This window comes from Pyrgilauda ruficollis, unplaced genomic scaffold, assembly GCF_017590135.1.
Source record: "Pyrgilauda ruficollis isolate IOZ18807 unplaced genomic scaffold, ASM1759013v1 scaffold116, whole genome shotgun sequence".
NCBI classification, from domain to species: domain Eukaryota; kingdom Metazoa; phylum Chordata; class Aves; order Passeriformes; family Passeridae; genus Pyrgilauda; species Pyrgilauda ruficollis.
Genome location: NW_024509877.1, coordinates 1,078,808 through 1,093,172, shown reverse-complemented (window position 1 = coordinate 1,093,172; position 14,365 = coordinate 1,078,808). Strand labels below are relative to the sequence as shown.

General features: G+C 35.8%; 1 protein-coding gene across 1 annotated transcript in view; it reads right to left on the bottom strand.

The window, feature by feature from the left end:
- Positions 1–9,305: 9,305 nt before the first annotated feature.
- PTPN3 (protein tyrosine phosphatase non-receptor type 3) overlaps positions 9,306–14,365 on the bottom strand; it is a 117,052-nt gene continuing 111,992 nt past the window's right edge. The window contains exons 25-26 of the mRNA XM_041483168.1: positions 13,978–14,113; positions 9,306–10,105 (exon numbers count right to left, since the gene is read on the bottom strand). Of these exons, the coding sequence (XP_041339102.1) occupies positions 10,028–10,105; positions 13,978–14,113 (214 nt within the window). The 3' untranslated portion in view covers positions 9,306–10,027. The remainder of the gene's footprint in view (positions 10,106–13,977; positions 14,114–14,365) is intronic.

Here is a 14,365-nt window from a genome sequence, read left to right as displayed (position 1 = left end):
TGATAGAGCAGCCAGAGTTACTGAGTTAGCAGAGATGGAATATCACAGTACTGAGAGCTGTTCTTATGCTCAACAAAACATCCTCTATTCAAAATGCCAGTGTCCTGAGCAGTACAATGTGGGCAGGTTTTCTGGTAATAGTGTTTCTAAAACTAAAAAAAACCCCTAAACAAAACAAAACAACCAAAACAAAACATGAAAAACATCACAAAACAATTGAAAAATCAACCCAGCAGCACTGATTAAAATAATTAAGCCCTGACTCTTAAAAAAAACCCAAAGCAAAACAAACACAACCAGTCAGGAGGCAGCAACAAATAATTTTGTAGGCAAAATGTATTTCAGTTTTGGCATGGTTACCTGAATGCTGGAGTCACTGCATCCTTTTAAGCTAAGTATTATACGTAAGCAAATTGGCCCCATTTGAAAGCAGCAACTTTCTATGCTAACTTGGAATCTGTATAATTGAATGCTATGCTAAAGAGCTACACTACATTTCCATGACATTTGTATGAACATTCATGAGCAGAGTTACCCAGGTAGAGCTGAGGACTCTCATGCTCAAAAAGGACAAACCACTTAGCAAGGAGTAACATTCAGTATTTAAATGAGAATTTATCAGGTCTAAAAGAACAGGGCATTTGTACAGACACAGAAAGCTCTGAAGGTCAAAATTACACTTAAGCAGGAACAAATGCATTAGCAATCAGCATTCCCATTCCCACAGCACTCTGGGCTACATCAAAGTATACAGTGAGGGTTTTCACACACCTTTCCATCCTGTTATTACCCTCTGACACCCCAGTTCACACCATCATTTGTGCCAGTGTAACCTGACTGTCCTTAAGCAATTAACCCCTGGGCTTGAGAGACAGCTAGTGCTGAGGAAACCTTTTTCTATTAGTGCCAATTAACTAATTTTTTAAACTGCAGCTGATGCACAGATGAACTAAAAGGCTCCGTTATAAATGATGCTGCATCTTCTGTGGGTGGGTGCTAAACTCAGTGAAATAGAAGTAAATCAGAACACCTTTGCTTAGAAATAGAGTGTTGCAGTTATTTGAGCTCCCCAGTAGCAGTGTCAGGCCACACAGGGGTACAGGAGGGTACAGAGGAGTCTGACCTTTTATCATGCTCCAACAGAATATTGGTGCCTCTTATTCCTGAAGGTGGACCTAGGAATCTGAACTGGCTCTGAACCCAGAGACCAGCAGCAGTGACCCCAGTCTCCCCAGATGACTTTCAGCTATTCTCACAGGGTTCATCAAGACACATTGTGAACTTTGAATTGTGAACTTTGAATTTTGCCACTCAAAATGAAGAAACATGTTTTCTTAGCAGATTGGCTTTTGGACATGCCACCTTTGCATATTTATTTTTAGTACATGAAACCCAGTTTAATTACATTATACTATAACTGAAAAAAAAAAAAAACAAAACCAAAAAAACACGTAATCCCAAATGGACATGAAAGCAGATATTGATAATTTTTATTATATGTTAAAATATTTTGAGTACAAAAAGGAAGATAAACTGAGTCACTGTATAAAATGTTTATATCACTGAACTAAGACATGAAAAAGCTAGACATGAAAATAACATATATACTGGGGAATGCCATTGAACATTTATATTCCCAACTGTTACAAATTCAAGCAAGACTATTAAAAGAGAGGTTCTCTTGCCCATGATTGCTTGTTAGGAGTCTTTTTGAGTTACGTAAAGGCACTCCTTCCATACTTCCATACTGGCTTCCCGGTGGAGCACCTCACTCCTCTGTGGGATAGGCAGTACCATAAGGATTTTAAAGCTTGTGCTTGTTAGGAGTCTTTTTGAGTTACGTAAAGGCACTCCTTCCATACTGGCTTCCCGGTGGAGCAACTCACTCCTCTGTGGGGTAGCCAGTACCATAAGGATTTTAAAGCTTGTATGGAGGAATGGAACACCTTCATGTTCAAAAATCATGTGTAACACTCAGCAAGTTAAAGCCCTCTTCTCCCCTCTAGCAATCAGCTATGATACACCTACAAGCTTGGAGTTTACTTCTGCCTTATCTCCTCCAAAAGGCTCTTCTTGCACCCTATTTTGCTATCAACCTGTGAAGATACCAGTACATCTTTCCATAAATGGCTTCATTTGGATTTCCAGCAAAACCTTAATCTTGAATAGCTCTCTACATACCTATAAGAGATTCCAATGTGCACACAAATCCTGTGTCCAAGCTGTCCAGACAGGTGGTTTTGGCCTTGTGCTTCTTTTCACTGAGATTTTATTGAATTCATAAGTTCATCATGAAGGGTTATTGGCCTCAAGCTTGAAAAGACTAATCAGTAGGCAGAGCCACACCTTGTAAACAGCAAAACGTGCTGGCTAACAACCATCCCAGTTCTTAACAAAATCCCAAACATATTTTCAGGTCAATGCTCTATCCATCTGTTAGTGTTTCATTCGATGTGTTCTGTATTTTGAAACTTATGAACTTGCATTTTAATGTGCATGTAAACAGAAATAATTCAAGAACAGCATCACTGGGCTCTGATTTGTTGTGAAAACGTGATAACCACCATGGGGCAACAGACGGTGTAGAAGATTACTCAGACATGCTTGAGAACACATGAAATCCCAAAAGGAAGGTCAGGCTGCAGATTTCATATGTAGGAGCAAAAACCAAAATCTGCACTCAAATGGTTATGTGGCCTTGCATGACACAACTGCAAAGGTTTATTTACCTAATTAATCAAGACAATCCTCTTTCATAGAACTTATTGCAAGTGAAATATTCCTAAGATTTTGTGACTTGCTTGTTTTCTTTTTTTTTTTACTGTGCTATATAGACCAGACATTTCCCATATAAGCTTGATTACTTAGATAAAATTCAAGCTGGATCCATGTGTGATTTCTTAGATGATGTCTTTCCTATCAAAAAGGCCACTAACTTTTTAATGGAATTCTTATTTGCTTTTTGAATAAGCCACAGTAAAACCATATAGCCAAAAATGTTTTATTTCACCATTAGCCATATAACCAATATGCATAAAATGGTGGCTATATTTTTGTTCAAAACAGTTCCAAACCCCAAGAAAGCTTTACTGAAAACATTAACCAACCCTTTATTCCTATAAAAATAAAAAAGAAAAATTATACATTCAAGAGGTGTCTACACTTTTAAACAATAAATTAAACTTTGTAATATTAACATCGATTTACATTTCAAATTATTTAAAAGAAAAGTACAGCATAGGGACAAAATAATATCTTTCCTTACCTTCCAAATACATCAAATACATTCTTTTATTCCTTTACTGCACTGGCACCTAAGATCTTAGAAGATACTATAGAGTGCTACAGGAAAAGAAAAAGAAAATTTAAAAACCTCCAGCCACAGTCCCTAAATGGATAATACCTTCCAAGATTTTGCTGACAAAACTCTCTGACAAAAGTGCTAACTGAACTTATATGAAAATACAAGCTTAGTGACTAGAATAGTGAAATTTTCTTCAAAACTTGCAAAAAAACCCAAACAACTTCGGCTTTCCCAACTGCTAAGCAATTCCAGTACTATAAACACATTTCCATATCAGTTGCAATCAAGGTCAATTTTAACCATTACATCATTTGTGAGAATGAATGGCAGGCAGATTTTTAAAGCTTTTATAGGGCTGTCCTCATTATACACCTTGTATACACTCTATTAAGGTTACACAATGAAGTGTGAAAACCTAAATAAATTATGCTTAGTGCTCACTGCACAGGTTACTGGAATGTAAGCACTGATCCTCATCATTTATTTTGCCAAACTGGGATTAGAGATAGATTTATATTTGAGTTCATATACTAATTCCCCACCTAATTTCTACAGACAGCAATTCAGATCCTGCTAAACCCCAAGCTTTCAATCGTGTGTGCAAAGCTCTGAATTAGAAGGGCACTGATCAGGACTAACCCAAGTGCTGCCACACTCACCTGCTGCTTAACTGAAGCAAATGAAGCCCACTGCAATTAACACCTCTGGGCTGAGATTTTTGGTTTTTTGGAATGAGGTGCTTTGATATCCTTGCAAACCCATGTAGGTAAACCTGATCTCACTTTGAACTAGACTGCTGAGGTTAGATAGTACAAGTACAGCCCACTAAGATCAATACAGGCTGTGGATTTACTGTGCAGGATATTTCAGTCTCTTTTCCAAAGGAAGGCAGCCCTTTTTCCTTACTTCCTGAATCAGGATTGCAACCAACCATGTGCAAGAAAGTTGACAAATAATGAGGCATTTGGGCTGATGATGCACTTTCTGTGCTTTAGTGGCCATACTGCACACTAGCTGAGAGCCAATTTGCTTTATGACTAGGTAAGCTGCACCCACAGCTAAGAAGGCACTTCTAGCAGCTAACCTTTGCATCTTGTCAGAAAAACTATTTTTCCTTTACTTTAAAAAAGTATGTTTTGTACAGAATTTGGTACAGAGTCATTCCTTACTCGAAGATTTAGATTTTAACTTTTTTTTTTTATTTTTTTATTTTAATTTTAAAGCATAAATTCTAGCTTGGCGCAAGACTACTTCCTGATGCTTCCGAGAGCAAGCTCCAAGGACTATTTATAAAATGTTTATTCTGCAAAAGGCTGAGAGAAATATGATGCTACTCTGGCTTAAGTTGGTAACTGATATTAGGTAAGGGGTTTAATAGCCCTAACAAAGCATCTTCCTCCTCTTAACCATGCAGGGCAGCCTCAACAGTTACCCAGCCAAATGCAGGTTTCATTTATGTCTCAGGAAAAGACATCAAATGAAAACAGACAATATAGTTTTTAAGAGGAAAATATTTAAGAGATTTTTTTTAATGTTACTTAAGAGCACAAACCAGTAGATGAGGAAAATGTTCCACTTAAAATCATTTTCTAGGTGAGTTTGACAAAAATCAAATCCCATGACCAACAGTGTGGATCTTTACTAAAGGAATTGTTCCAAGAGAAATTATGTGTTTAAAACACCAAAGTGTTTTAAAGGAAAAAGAGTGAAAAAATCATATATTTCCCACCCGTACTTTATCTGTTAAAAGCATTTCCATGTTCACAATGTTTGATTTTTTTTCTTTTTATATTTAAGTTAAACCCAGGTCTTATCTGCCCTGAGGAAAACATTTCTTACAAGCTTTTCCATATATTTTTATGATTTCGACCACTGCTAGCAGCACTGTTTAGAAAAGAGATCAGTTGAGACTGGTCTGAACACCACACAGCCCCTTCAGCAGGTGAAAAAAACCCATCCTTTCTTAAGCAACAGTAACATCACTTTGCCTGTCTGAGACAAAGCCAGTTTCACACTTGCAGGAAACCTCAAAGTCATTTTATAAGGCAAAACAATGACATTTCAAGAAACAAAATCATGTAAGTCAAGTAAACAGAAGTTAAACAGTTAACAGTAACCTGAAGTGTTTCACAAATGTCTATTAAAATAAACACTCTAATATTTTACATAGAACTTTAATTAAAGATTAACCTGCAACTAAACCCAAAATAAAGCACAAAGAGCACTCTTATCCAAGTAGTTTGCAAGAAAATGTCCCCTCTCAAGATGAGTTTGTCTTAAAAAAAAAAAAAAAAAAGATAATAATATTTCCTGGTCTCTTACAGACCATACAATTTGTTTTTCCCATAATATTGCTGACCCTCAACATTTGCCCTTTACATGAGTGGTAAGAATGCTACTGTCACAGAGTTAGTCTGAGATGAAAAATGGTTAAACCCATTGATATGTGGTACTTTTTCTTTTGATTCAGAGAAACTTACTTTTTCTTTAGAATGACAGGCTTCAGTGATTGCAGATGCTACTGTTTGAAACTTATACAATGTTAAAGTACACTAAAACTAAATTATATTGCATTAGACTGGTATATTTAAACTGTTAATGTAATCTACAGTTAGACAGCCATCTGAGATGGCAGAGCACTATCAGTGTCAGAATTTAAATGCAAGAAACCCATATAATCAAAACATTGTTTTATATAATGAATTAATCATTTACTTGGCCTTTGAACAAAATATTTAATGAAAACTTTACCTTCGATATAGCTTCAATTAAGAAATGCTTTTAACCAAGTAGACTGGTTGCAGGTTACTAATCAAAATACAAACATTTCCCAGCACATGTTTTCTGGAAAGGCTGAAAGAATTAAATAAACTTGCACTTAAATGCTACATTTCAGGATAGAAAAATAAAGCCATTATCAGTGAAATAACTATGTTTAAATTATAATTGACTGATTATGAATCATGTGCATCTATTTTTAACATTTATGCACTTCGTCTCACATAAGAATACTGTATACAGGGAAGAGCTTTTTTGTAAAAAAGTATCATACTATACTTGTAATAAAGCCAATACAAAGTTCATGATATAGCTCAGAACTAGAGTTCTTTTAAAATACATATATATTTAACCAAGTACTGCATAGTAGGAAATATGAGGGGAAAAAGGAAAACCAACAGTTAAAAAACTGAGTGTATATGAAGACTTATTGCTGAATTCGTGGGTAGATTTTGACTGCATATAATTTAGTATCAACACCTAAAAGACATGACAGTTAAAAGCAAACCCCTAGATTACAATTTTTTAAATTTTTTTTTTTGTAAGACATCACCACTATTCAAGGTTTGGTTCTATTTTAATGACTTGTATTTCATACATCTGGTAACACAAAAGGCATTCATGTTTTAGGGCACTGTTTTTCTTATTTTTAACAAACAGCAAAATCTGTCCCTTTCACCTCTATCTCAGAAGTGTTCCCCTGTGAGATTTCTGAAGACATGCTGAATAGGCAGTTTAGTTACTTCCACATCAAATATAAAGCCACTAAGTTAAAATTTGTTTAATTCTGTAGAAATAAATGTTAGTGTATTTCACAGTGATGAAAACGTCAAGGGTTTATTGCTCCTCCTCATCCACCACCACCACACCAGTCATTTTGAATACTTATTTTCATGACCATGCCAGCGCAGGAAAAATCAAGGGTAAAATGTTTATGAAGGTTATACAGAATCTTTTCTTCACAGCATCTTCTACCACTTTCCAACTGCTTGACAATTAAAAACTTTGTGCTCACAAGTTTTAACTCCCACCAAAATCCCCCCAGTTTTGTCAATTAAATCTATATCTTCGTGACTTCTTAATTTTTGTGAAAACAAAAGCCGGCGGGAAGTTGTTTCATAATTATGCTTTCATTGCAAGATCAGATCTAAAGCATACTTCATTCAGTGCAAAGTCATCACACATTACACAGAGAGACCAAACCCCTTCAATTCTCCCATATGGATCCTACAGGTACATGTGCAAAACCCAGCAAGACTGAAATAAAGATGGACACAATGTACAAGATACTTGTGTAGTTACTATTTCCTCTTAGCTATTAAAAAAAAAAAAAAAAACTTATAAAGATTACTATTTATATATCTTTGAGTATTCTCCCTGTGGCCAGCAATTTCAAACAAGTTATTAAAAGCCAAGAGCTCCCCAATGTTATTACCAAACCCATCCAAGTTTACCAAAACAAGAGCAGCATTTGTTGTCACAATATGACAGTCATCATTTAAATGCGCATATACAAGTCAAGCCTATACCATGTATCTTGAGACTGGAGTTATACAAGAAATACATTTACAGTGCTTTGGTAAGTACATATTAAACATGAAGAAACATAAATAGCAAATGGAATATAGGAATAACCTTGAACACAAAGAAACCATGAGTACTTCCATGAAAGACATGGATGTCAAAAAGATGCTCTGAATATTTTCTTACAATTTATTTTCTTGCCTTTTTCACTTCTTGACAAACTAAAAATTAAATGCAAGTCATGCCAACTGCAAGGGATGACTCTGAAACCCGGGCAGAGGAAAACTTAAAAAAAAAAGGAGATGTTTTAACAGACAGGCACACACATAACAAAGCTTCCCAAGTAATATGTGCATGTCCATTATCTTTTTACATTCAGTCACAGACTGATTGAGCTACCTGACACAATTTAGCAAGATAAGAGTGAACCAATCTTTTGTTTTTTAATCTACGTCCAATCAAGCAAGATGACAATGATTCATATATTACAGAAAACTCCAGTCAAAATGAAATTTGGAATGCACTATGTAAAGATGAGCACAAACCTATTCACCATTCAACCTAACAAAGCCAAGGTTTCCATTTTGCCAACTACTCTGCACATCTCAATTAAAACTCTTTTGATCAATAAACAGTAACCAGATATCTTCTTCAGCTATAGCTAAAAATGTAATCTTGGAGAAAGGACCAAGCCTGCAAAAGACAAGTCAGCAATTTAACTCATCCTACATGCACTTTCTAGTTACCTCCTGGGGGAAAAAAACATAGTCTTCCAGTGACATGAGAGATGCATATTGTACAGCTGTGATAGTTTCTATAATGAAACTCCAGCTATAAATGGTAATATCCATAATACAAACCATAATTCTAAAATACATCTGAATATGTGTGTGCATATATATCTCTCTGAAAAAAAATTATCTAATTTTCACTTTTATACATATAAACATCTGGCTAATATGCCCCATAAAAATTTTTCCCTATTTAGGACTAATTTTTTAAATAACAGAGTTTTAAACAGTCCCTTAGAATATTTTTTAAACACTATTAAAAAATTAATAACTATCTCAGGTTAATCAAAAAGCACACACAAAATAATTTAACATTATACAAATGTGGTTATACTGTTCAGAAAGTCAAATTCTCCCATCTGAAATGAAATAGAGACCAGTGTACCTTAGAGTGAATTATTCATCAAAGTACAAATTCATTCTTTCTTTCCATGTAAATCTTCAGGTGAATTTAACTGCATTTCTGTATAAGCAAGAAACACAGTAAATCTGGAGAACTCTTGCAAAAGGGAGTCGTGTTTCGCTGGATAAGAGCGCTTTGCTGCAGGGCAGCAAGTCAACATTTTATCGCCATCTGAACACTAGCAACACCTGTGCCCTTCTAAGCTTCACACCTTGAAATAGCAGCAACATATTTGATGGGTTCAGTAGTAGTTTTTCTTCCAGTATTGGATTAGACTACTTTGCATATACAGTAAGTCAAAAGTCTAGTACTTGTGTGCAACATTAATCCACATTTACATCTGAGAACTCATAAATACACATGGAAACAAACATGACAGAGAATTAAACCTCATTTTAACTTAAAATGTTTTCAGTCCACATATAGAAACAGCAGTGAAAAGTATAAAGAAGATGGAAGATGGACTGCAGAAAGAGAAGAAAATGGGTGCAATAACTAAAACTGTAAGAAGTAGGTCACTGTCAAAAGGGCAAGTTGCAACTAAAATTGATCAACAAGAGATGTAGACTGTACCATCTGCAAAATGCCTAACTGCAGCATTATTTTCACATCACATACAGTAGATGTGATTTGTAAGCAGCATATTATAACAGCTGGCATACTCACTAATAGATTTATGGTAACTGAATACTAAATTTCTCCAGCTCAGTGTACAGTAGTTATGCATTAGCCTTTAAACTCTTCGTCAGCCTTTTAGTCAAGGTTACAGTTCCATGGATATTTAGTATCCCAATAAGAAATTTACAAATATTCAATGAGCTTTCATATGATACAAATATATTAAATACCTTCTTAGGGAGTATTATTTCAATAATAGGAGTTTCCTTTTGCTATTTCAAAGGAAAAACAAGGAACTTTGTAACTTCCAAAGTAAAGGGTGTTTTAAGGCAGTAAAAGATATGTGTTAAGGTTTCCATGATTGTTTATGGTTGTCTATGTGAATAAAGCATATTACACACAATTGCTGTCATATATTTATCTATGTGACTTTGTTATACTGTACATGATTTAGCAATCTTCTTGAGAAATTTAAAGTGCCACAGTTCAAATGTTCTCATCTGTCTTTTCATGGGCTTCTAGTCCGTTCTAGTTGCTTTCAGAAACAAGCCCTTGCTTTACTTAAAGAGCAGGTTTTTTAGGCAAAAAAAGAAATCCTTCACTGCTGTGCTAACTGGAATCCAGTGGTCGAACCAATCCTTCTTTGTAAACACGAAGAATAGCTTCACAAACAAATTTGTATTGACTCTGTGGAGGAAAGAAAACACAAAAACATTTATGGATGTTCAGTTAAACTGCTGATTAGACAGTATTATTCAATAGGACTAAGTTCCACAGCTTCCTTTTTTCCTGAGCAATGACAGGAGAGGAGCTACAAGGAGGGAGGAGAAAATCCTACTCTTCTCTCTGTGTTTGCAGTAAACAAAGCTGACATTTACTCTTCCTTGAAGGACAAGCATTAAAAAATCACACACCAAGGAAAATATAGTTCCCCAAACTAAAATAATACGTGCTTAATTTTCATGGAAAAGCAATTATTTGTAAAAACTATGCATGACTTTTGACTAAATTTAACATGATATTTACCTTCTTTATACATCTCATCTATTTTGGTGGGGGGGGGGGGGGGGGGGGGGGGGGGGGTGGTAGTTATCTGAATATTACAAGTATTCTGAGCTTGCCAATCCTGCAGCTACATATTACTGGGCATATTTAAAGTTGACATATAGGATCTAAAGGTGCAATTACCTAACTGAACTCTTGTTTTTTTTTTTTCCCCCAAACAACCTACAGTACTGCAGAAGGAGTCACTTTATTTTCAATTTTTGATCAGACCACATACCTCCTTTTGTAACAGAAGGGGATCAATACCTTTCAAATTAATATTTTTGAAGATCAGCAGCCACATTAATTCTTCTTTCACCCAATATTTTGATCTCAATTAGATCTTAAAGCCTTCACAAATCAGAGTTCCGTTTTTGCATTATACTACTACAAAGACTAGCTCTTCCACAACCTTGTAATGTAGCTACTTGTTAAAAACAATTAGCCTGTAAGCCTCGTCCTAAAAAGTGATACATGGAGACATTATCAGTAGGACTAGTGCAGAACTAAAAATCCAGGTAGCCTGATAAATTTTTTTGACTAACACAATCCTGAGAACACAAGATGATTGAAATTTAAAAGAATTTGCAAAGATCAAAGCATCCTCACTTCTTCTTTGAAAGCACTATTGTCAAACCCCCCAAATGAACCCTTTTCTCCAAAGTTCTGTCATATATTCAGAGAAGTAAAGCTTCACATTTTTAATATCCCTTTATCCATCTTTGAAATGTTGTCCCAGCTGCCCTTGTATCGTCAGCTTCCATCAACTTCTGAAGCATCGGCAAATATTCTCCCACCATCTCCCAAAGAGCAGGGCTAAAAGATAACATTTGGACTGTGAAGGACCTTAGGTTGCCTTTATATACCAGTGGTTTGGAATGCTATTCTTGTCCATGACATAACACAATACATTTTCTTTTAAGTACAGGAAAACTTAAGGAAAACAGGAAGGTGGAAAGGAGTTTTCTGCATTGCAATTTTCCTGGCTTTTCTTTCAACCTTTCAGTCAATTACTCCCACCTTCAATATCATTTTGTTCTTATTTCTTAATTACCTTGACTTGTCTCTTCACTGTTATTGTCATTTCCATATTTCTACTGCCTGAACAAGCCAGGTGTGGTATTTAGCTCTGTGTTCAATACTTCTGTTAACTTGTGTGATCAAGTTACTGAAGAAATAAAAGAATGAGCACTTCACCACTGTTTCCTCTGACTCAATCGTTGACTACTTGTTTTCTTTGGTGTTATCTGTTGCATTTATTCCTACTGCTCACTCAGCTAGTAGCTACTTGTATTATGTACATCCTAAGCACTGTATTCTGTATTGCTTCAATACCTAATTTCTCTTTATTGGTTAATTTTTTTTTTTAATGAAAGGCCAGTTACACCAACTTTGTTACAGCTTAATCATTTTGGTTTAAGCTATTTTTGCTGCTCATGATAACAAAATTACTGGTCTTTGAGAAGCTACAGCTTCCACATGATTAACAACAGACACTAAACTGACCAGGTAATAGCTCTGATCAGTCCATATTCTTTTTAAGTATGCCCTGGCACAACATGTATCTGGCAACTCATATCACCTTAGAACTGGAGCACACACACAATCCTCACAGGGCAGCTCAACATGCTTTAGGCAAGGCTATTAAAACTGAACAATCCCTTAATGCTTTGCAACTGAATAATCTCTCCCAGACACTCTAAGCAGGATCTCAAATATGAGCTGTGAGGCTAGCTGGAACGCAGGCATGGGAATGGGATAGAGCACCCAGGATAGATCAAAATATTAACATGAAGCTTTCTGGTATTCTGTTTTCTCACGGCTGAGTGCTTGCTTCTGTGTCTAATTTACAGCACAGATGCTAATTTGCTCACTGGCTTTTCACAACAGTACCTGCCTTCTTCAGAAATAACAAGCAAATTTAGTTTCACAGTATTGGTGCTACAGATCAACCCTTTCCTGATTGTGCTGACAGCAAATGGTGTAACACAGCAAGCAAGGTAAAGAATCCCATTTTAGATATTTGTTGTCCACACTGGGAGTCTGACTGTAGCTATATTCATTACTATTCCCTATACTCTTCAGTTATGTCAAAGTGTGGAGTGGAATTCTGGCTGATTTCTGTTGTAAAAAATGGGATTCAGTCGTCTGGCAAGCTCAAGTTTACTTCAGGTCTTTGCCTCTGATTCTCAAGAAGAGGACCACTTCTAGAATGTTGAAGCTTGACCTTGTTTACGTAATTTTAGAAACTGAGGGGTATAGACAGGTGCAACTCCAGAAGTTAACACTCAGCTTCCTTAAACGTGAAGCTAGTGTATTTCATCTCATGACCACCTTTGTCACCAGCTCAGCTTCCACCTCAGCAAGGAACAGGCAGGGAACCCTTCAAACCTCTCCCTTTCAACCACACAGTCCCCACCCTCTTCCAGAGGGTGAACTCCTGCGGCAATGAACGGTCCCAGCAGCAGGCATGGACAAGTCCACTGAGCACTCTAATGGTACACAGGCAGCTGCAGATCCTGACACTTTTATGCCCTTTGATGATCCCCACATCTAGTCATAATGCTAATTTCTGCAGTCATTAACCTGTTAATGAATAGAATTTGTCTTTTTAAGTTAACTTTTTTTTTTTGTGATCAAATGGATTTGATTTCAATGCATTTCAGGTGTTTTATTTGTAACATGAGACAGAAATGCCCAATTTAATTGTTGGCTTTCCGTGTCTAAACCCCCTTACTTTCATTTCTCATAGGGCATTTAGCTCTCCAAGATAACCCACACTCAAAATTCTTGTCATCCAGCCTCTCCTAAAGAAAGAACAATCTCTCATCCTTCATCCATCTCTAATGTTAATATGCTCATTTCCAAAGCTGACAAAAATGACTCTCATGAACTCAAGCTGTAACACTTTTATCTTAAAATTGCCATCTACTTTCATGTCTCCGTTACTGGTGCTACACAACTTGCCCTTATTTTTTTCCAACTGGGTAGTGGCAAAAGTAAAAAAAAAAAAAAATAAATCTATATGTTCCTATAGAATTTCTACTCTAAAGTGGCCTTTTGAAAACCACTTCCTTCTTTTCAAACCAGGCCACAAACACTTTCGATTTTACCTTCAAGTTAACTTCCTATGGTGTTCTGTACTAGAATAAAAAACAAAAATTTATTCTAGCTTCTTGCAGAGAATTTAGACAAAGGACCAGGAACAGATGATCAGTACAAGTCTGACTTTGGGCATTCAAACTACTTACAATGTATCAAAATAAATTGTCTTTTCATGGCAAGATAAATATTCTAAAAATAGAAAAATACATACCTCATTAGTAAAGCAGCCTTTGTCACTATGCTACATTATGCTAAATTTATTTGCTATATAATGTTTGATATAAAGTTTGATATATAATGGCAACTGAAGATTCATACTACTAGATCCTTTATGAAAATTTTGGACCAGTTTTATAACTTGACAAGTCCAGTATATGTACAGAAAATGATGCTTCCTCTCCATCACTTACTGATGTTTGCACCATCATAGCTCTCTGATCTCGCATTTTCCGTACAATATCCAGTGGATAAACAGGCTGGTTCCTTTCAATTAAGCACATGGCTGTTTCCATAGTGACCAACACACCAGTGCGACCGATTCCTGCACTGTGAAACACAACAGAAGAATTAGGTTTTTGCAATGCACCAAATCCATATCACAGTCTTAATAGTAGGACAGCCTTGGAAATTACAGGAAGACCCTAGTAAAATCCAAAGAGAGTACAAAGTTTACTTTTACAGCAACTTCATTAATATCTTCTGATAATTACTATAAAGAAAATATTTTAAAATATAAATAAAACTAAAACCTCACCTAAAGTAGATGCATTTTTAAATAATTATACTGCTCAAACTGTA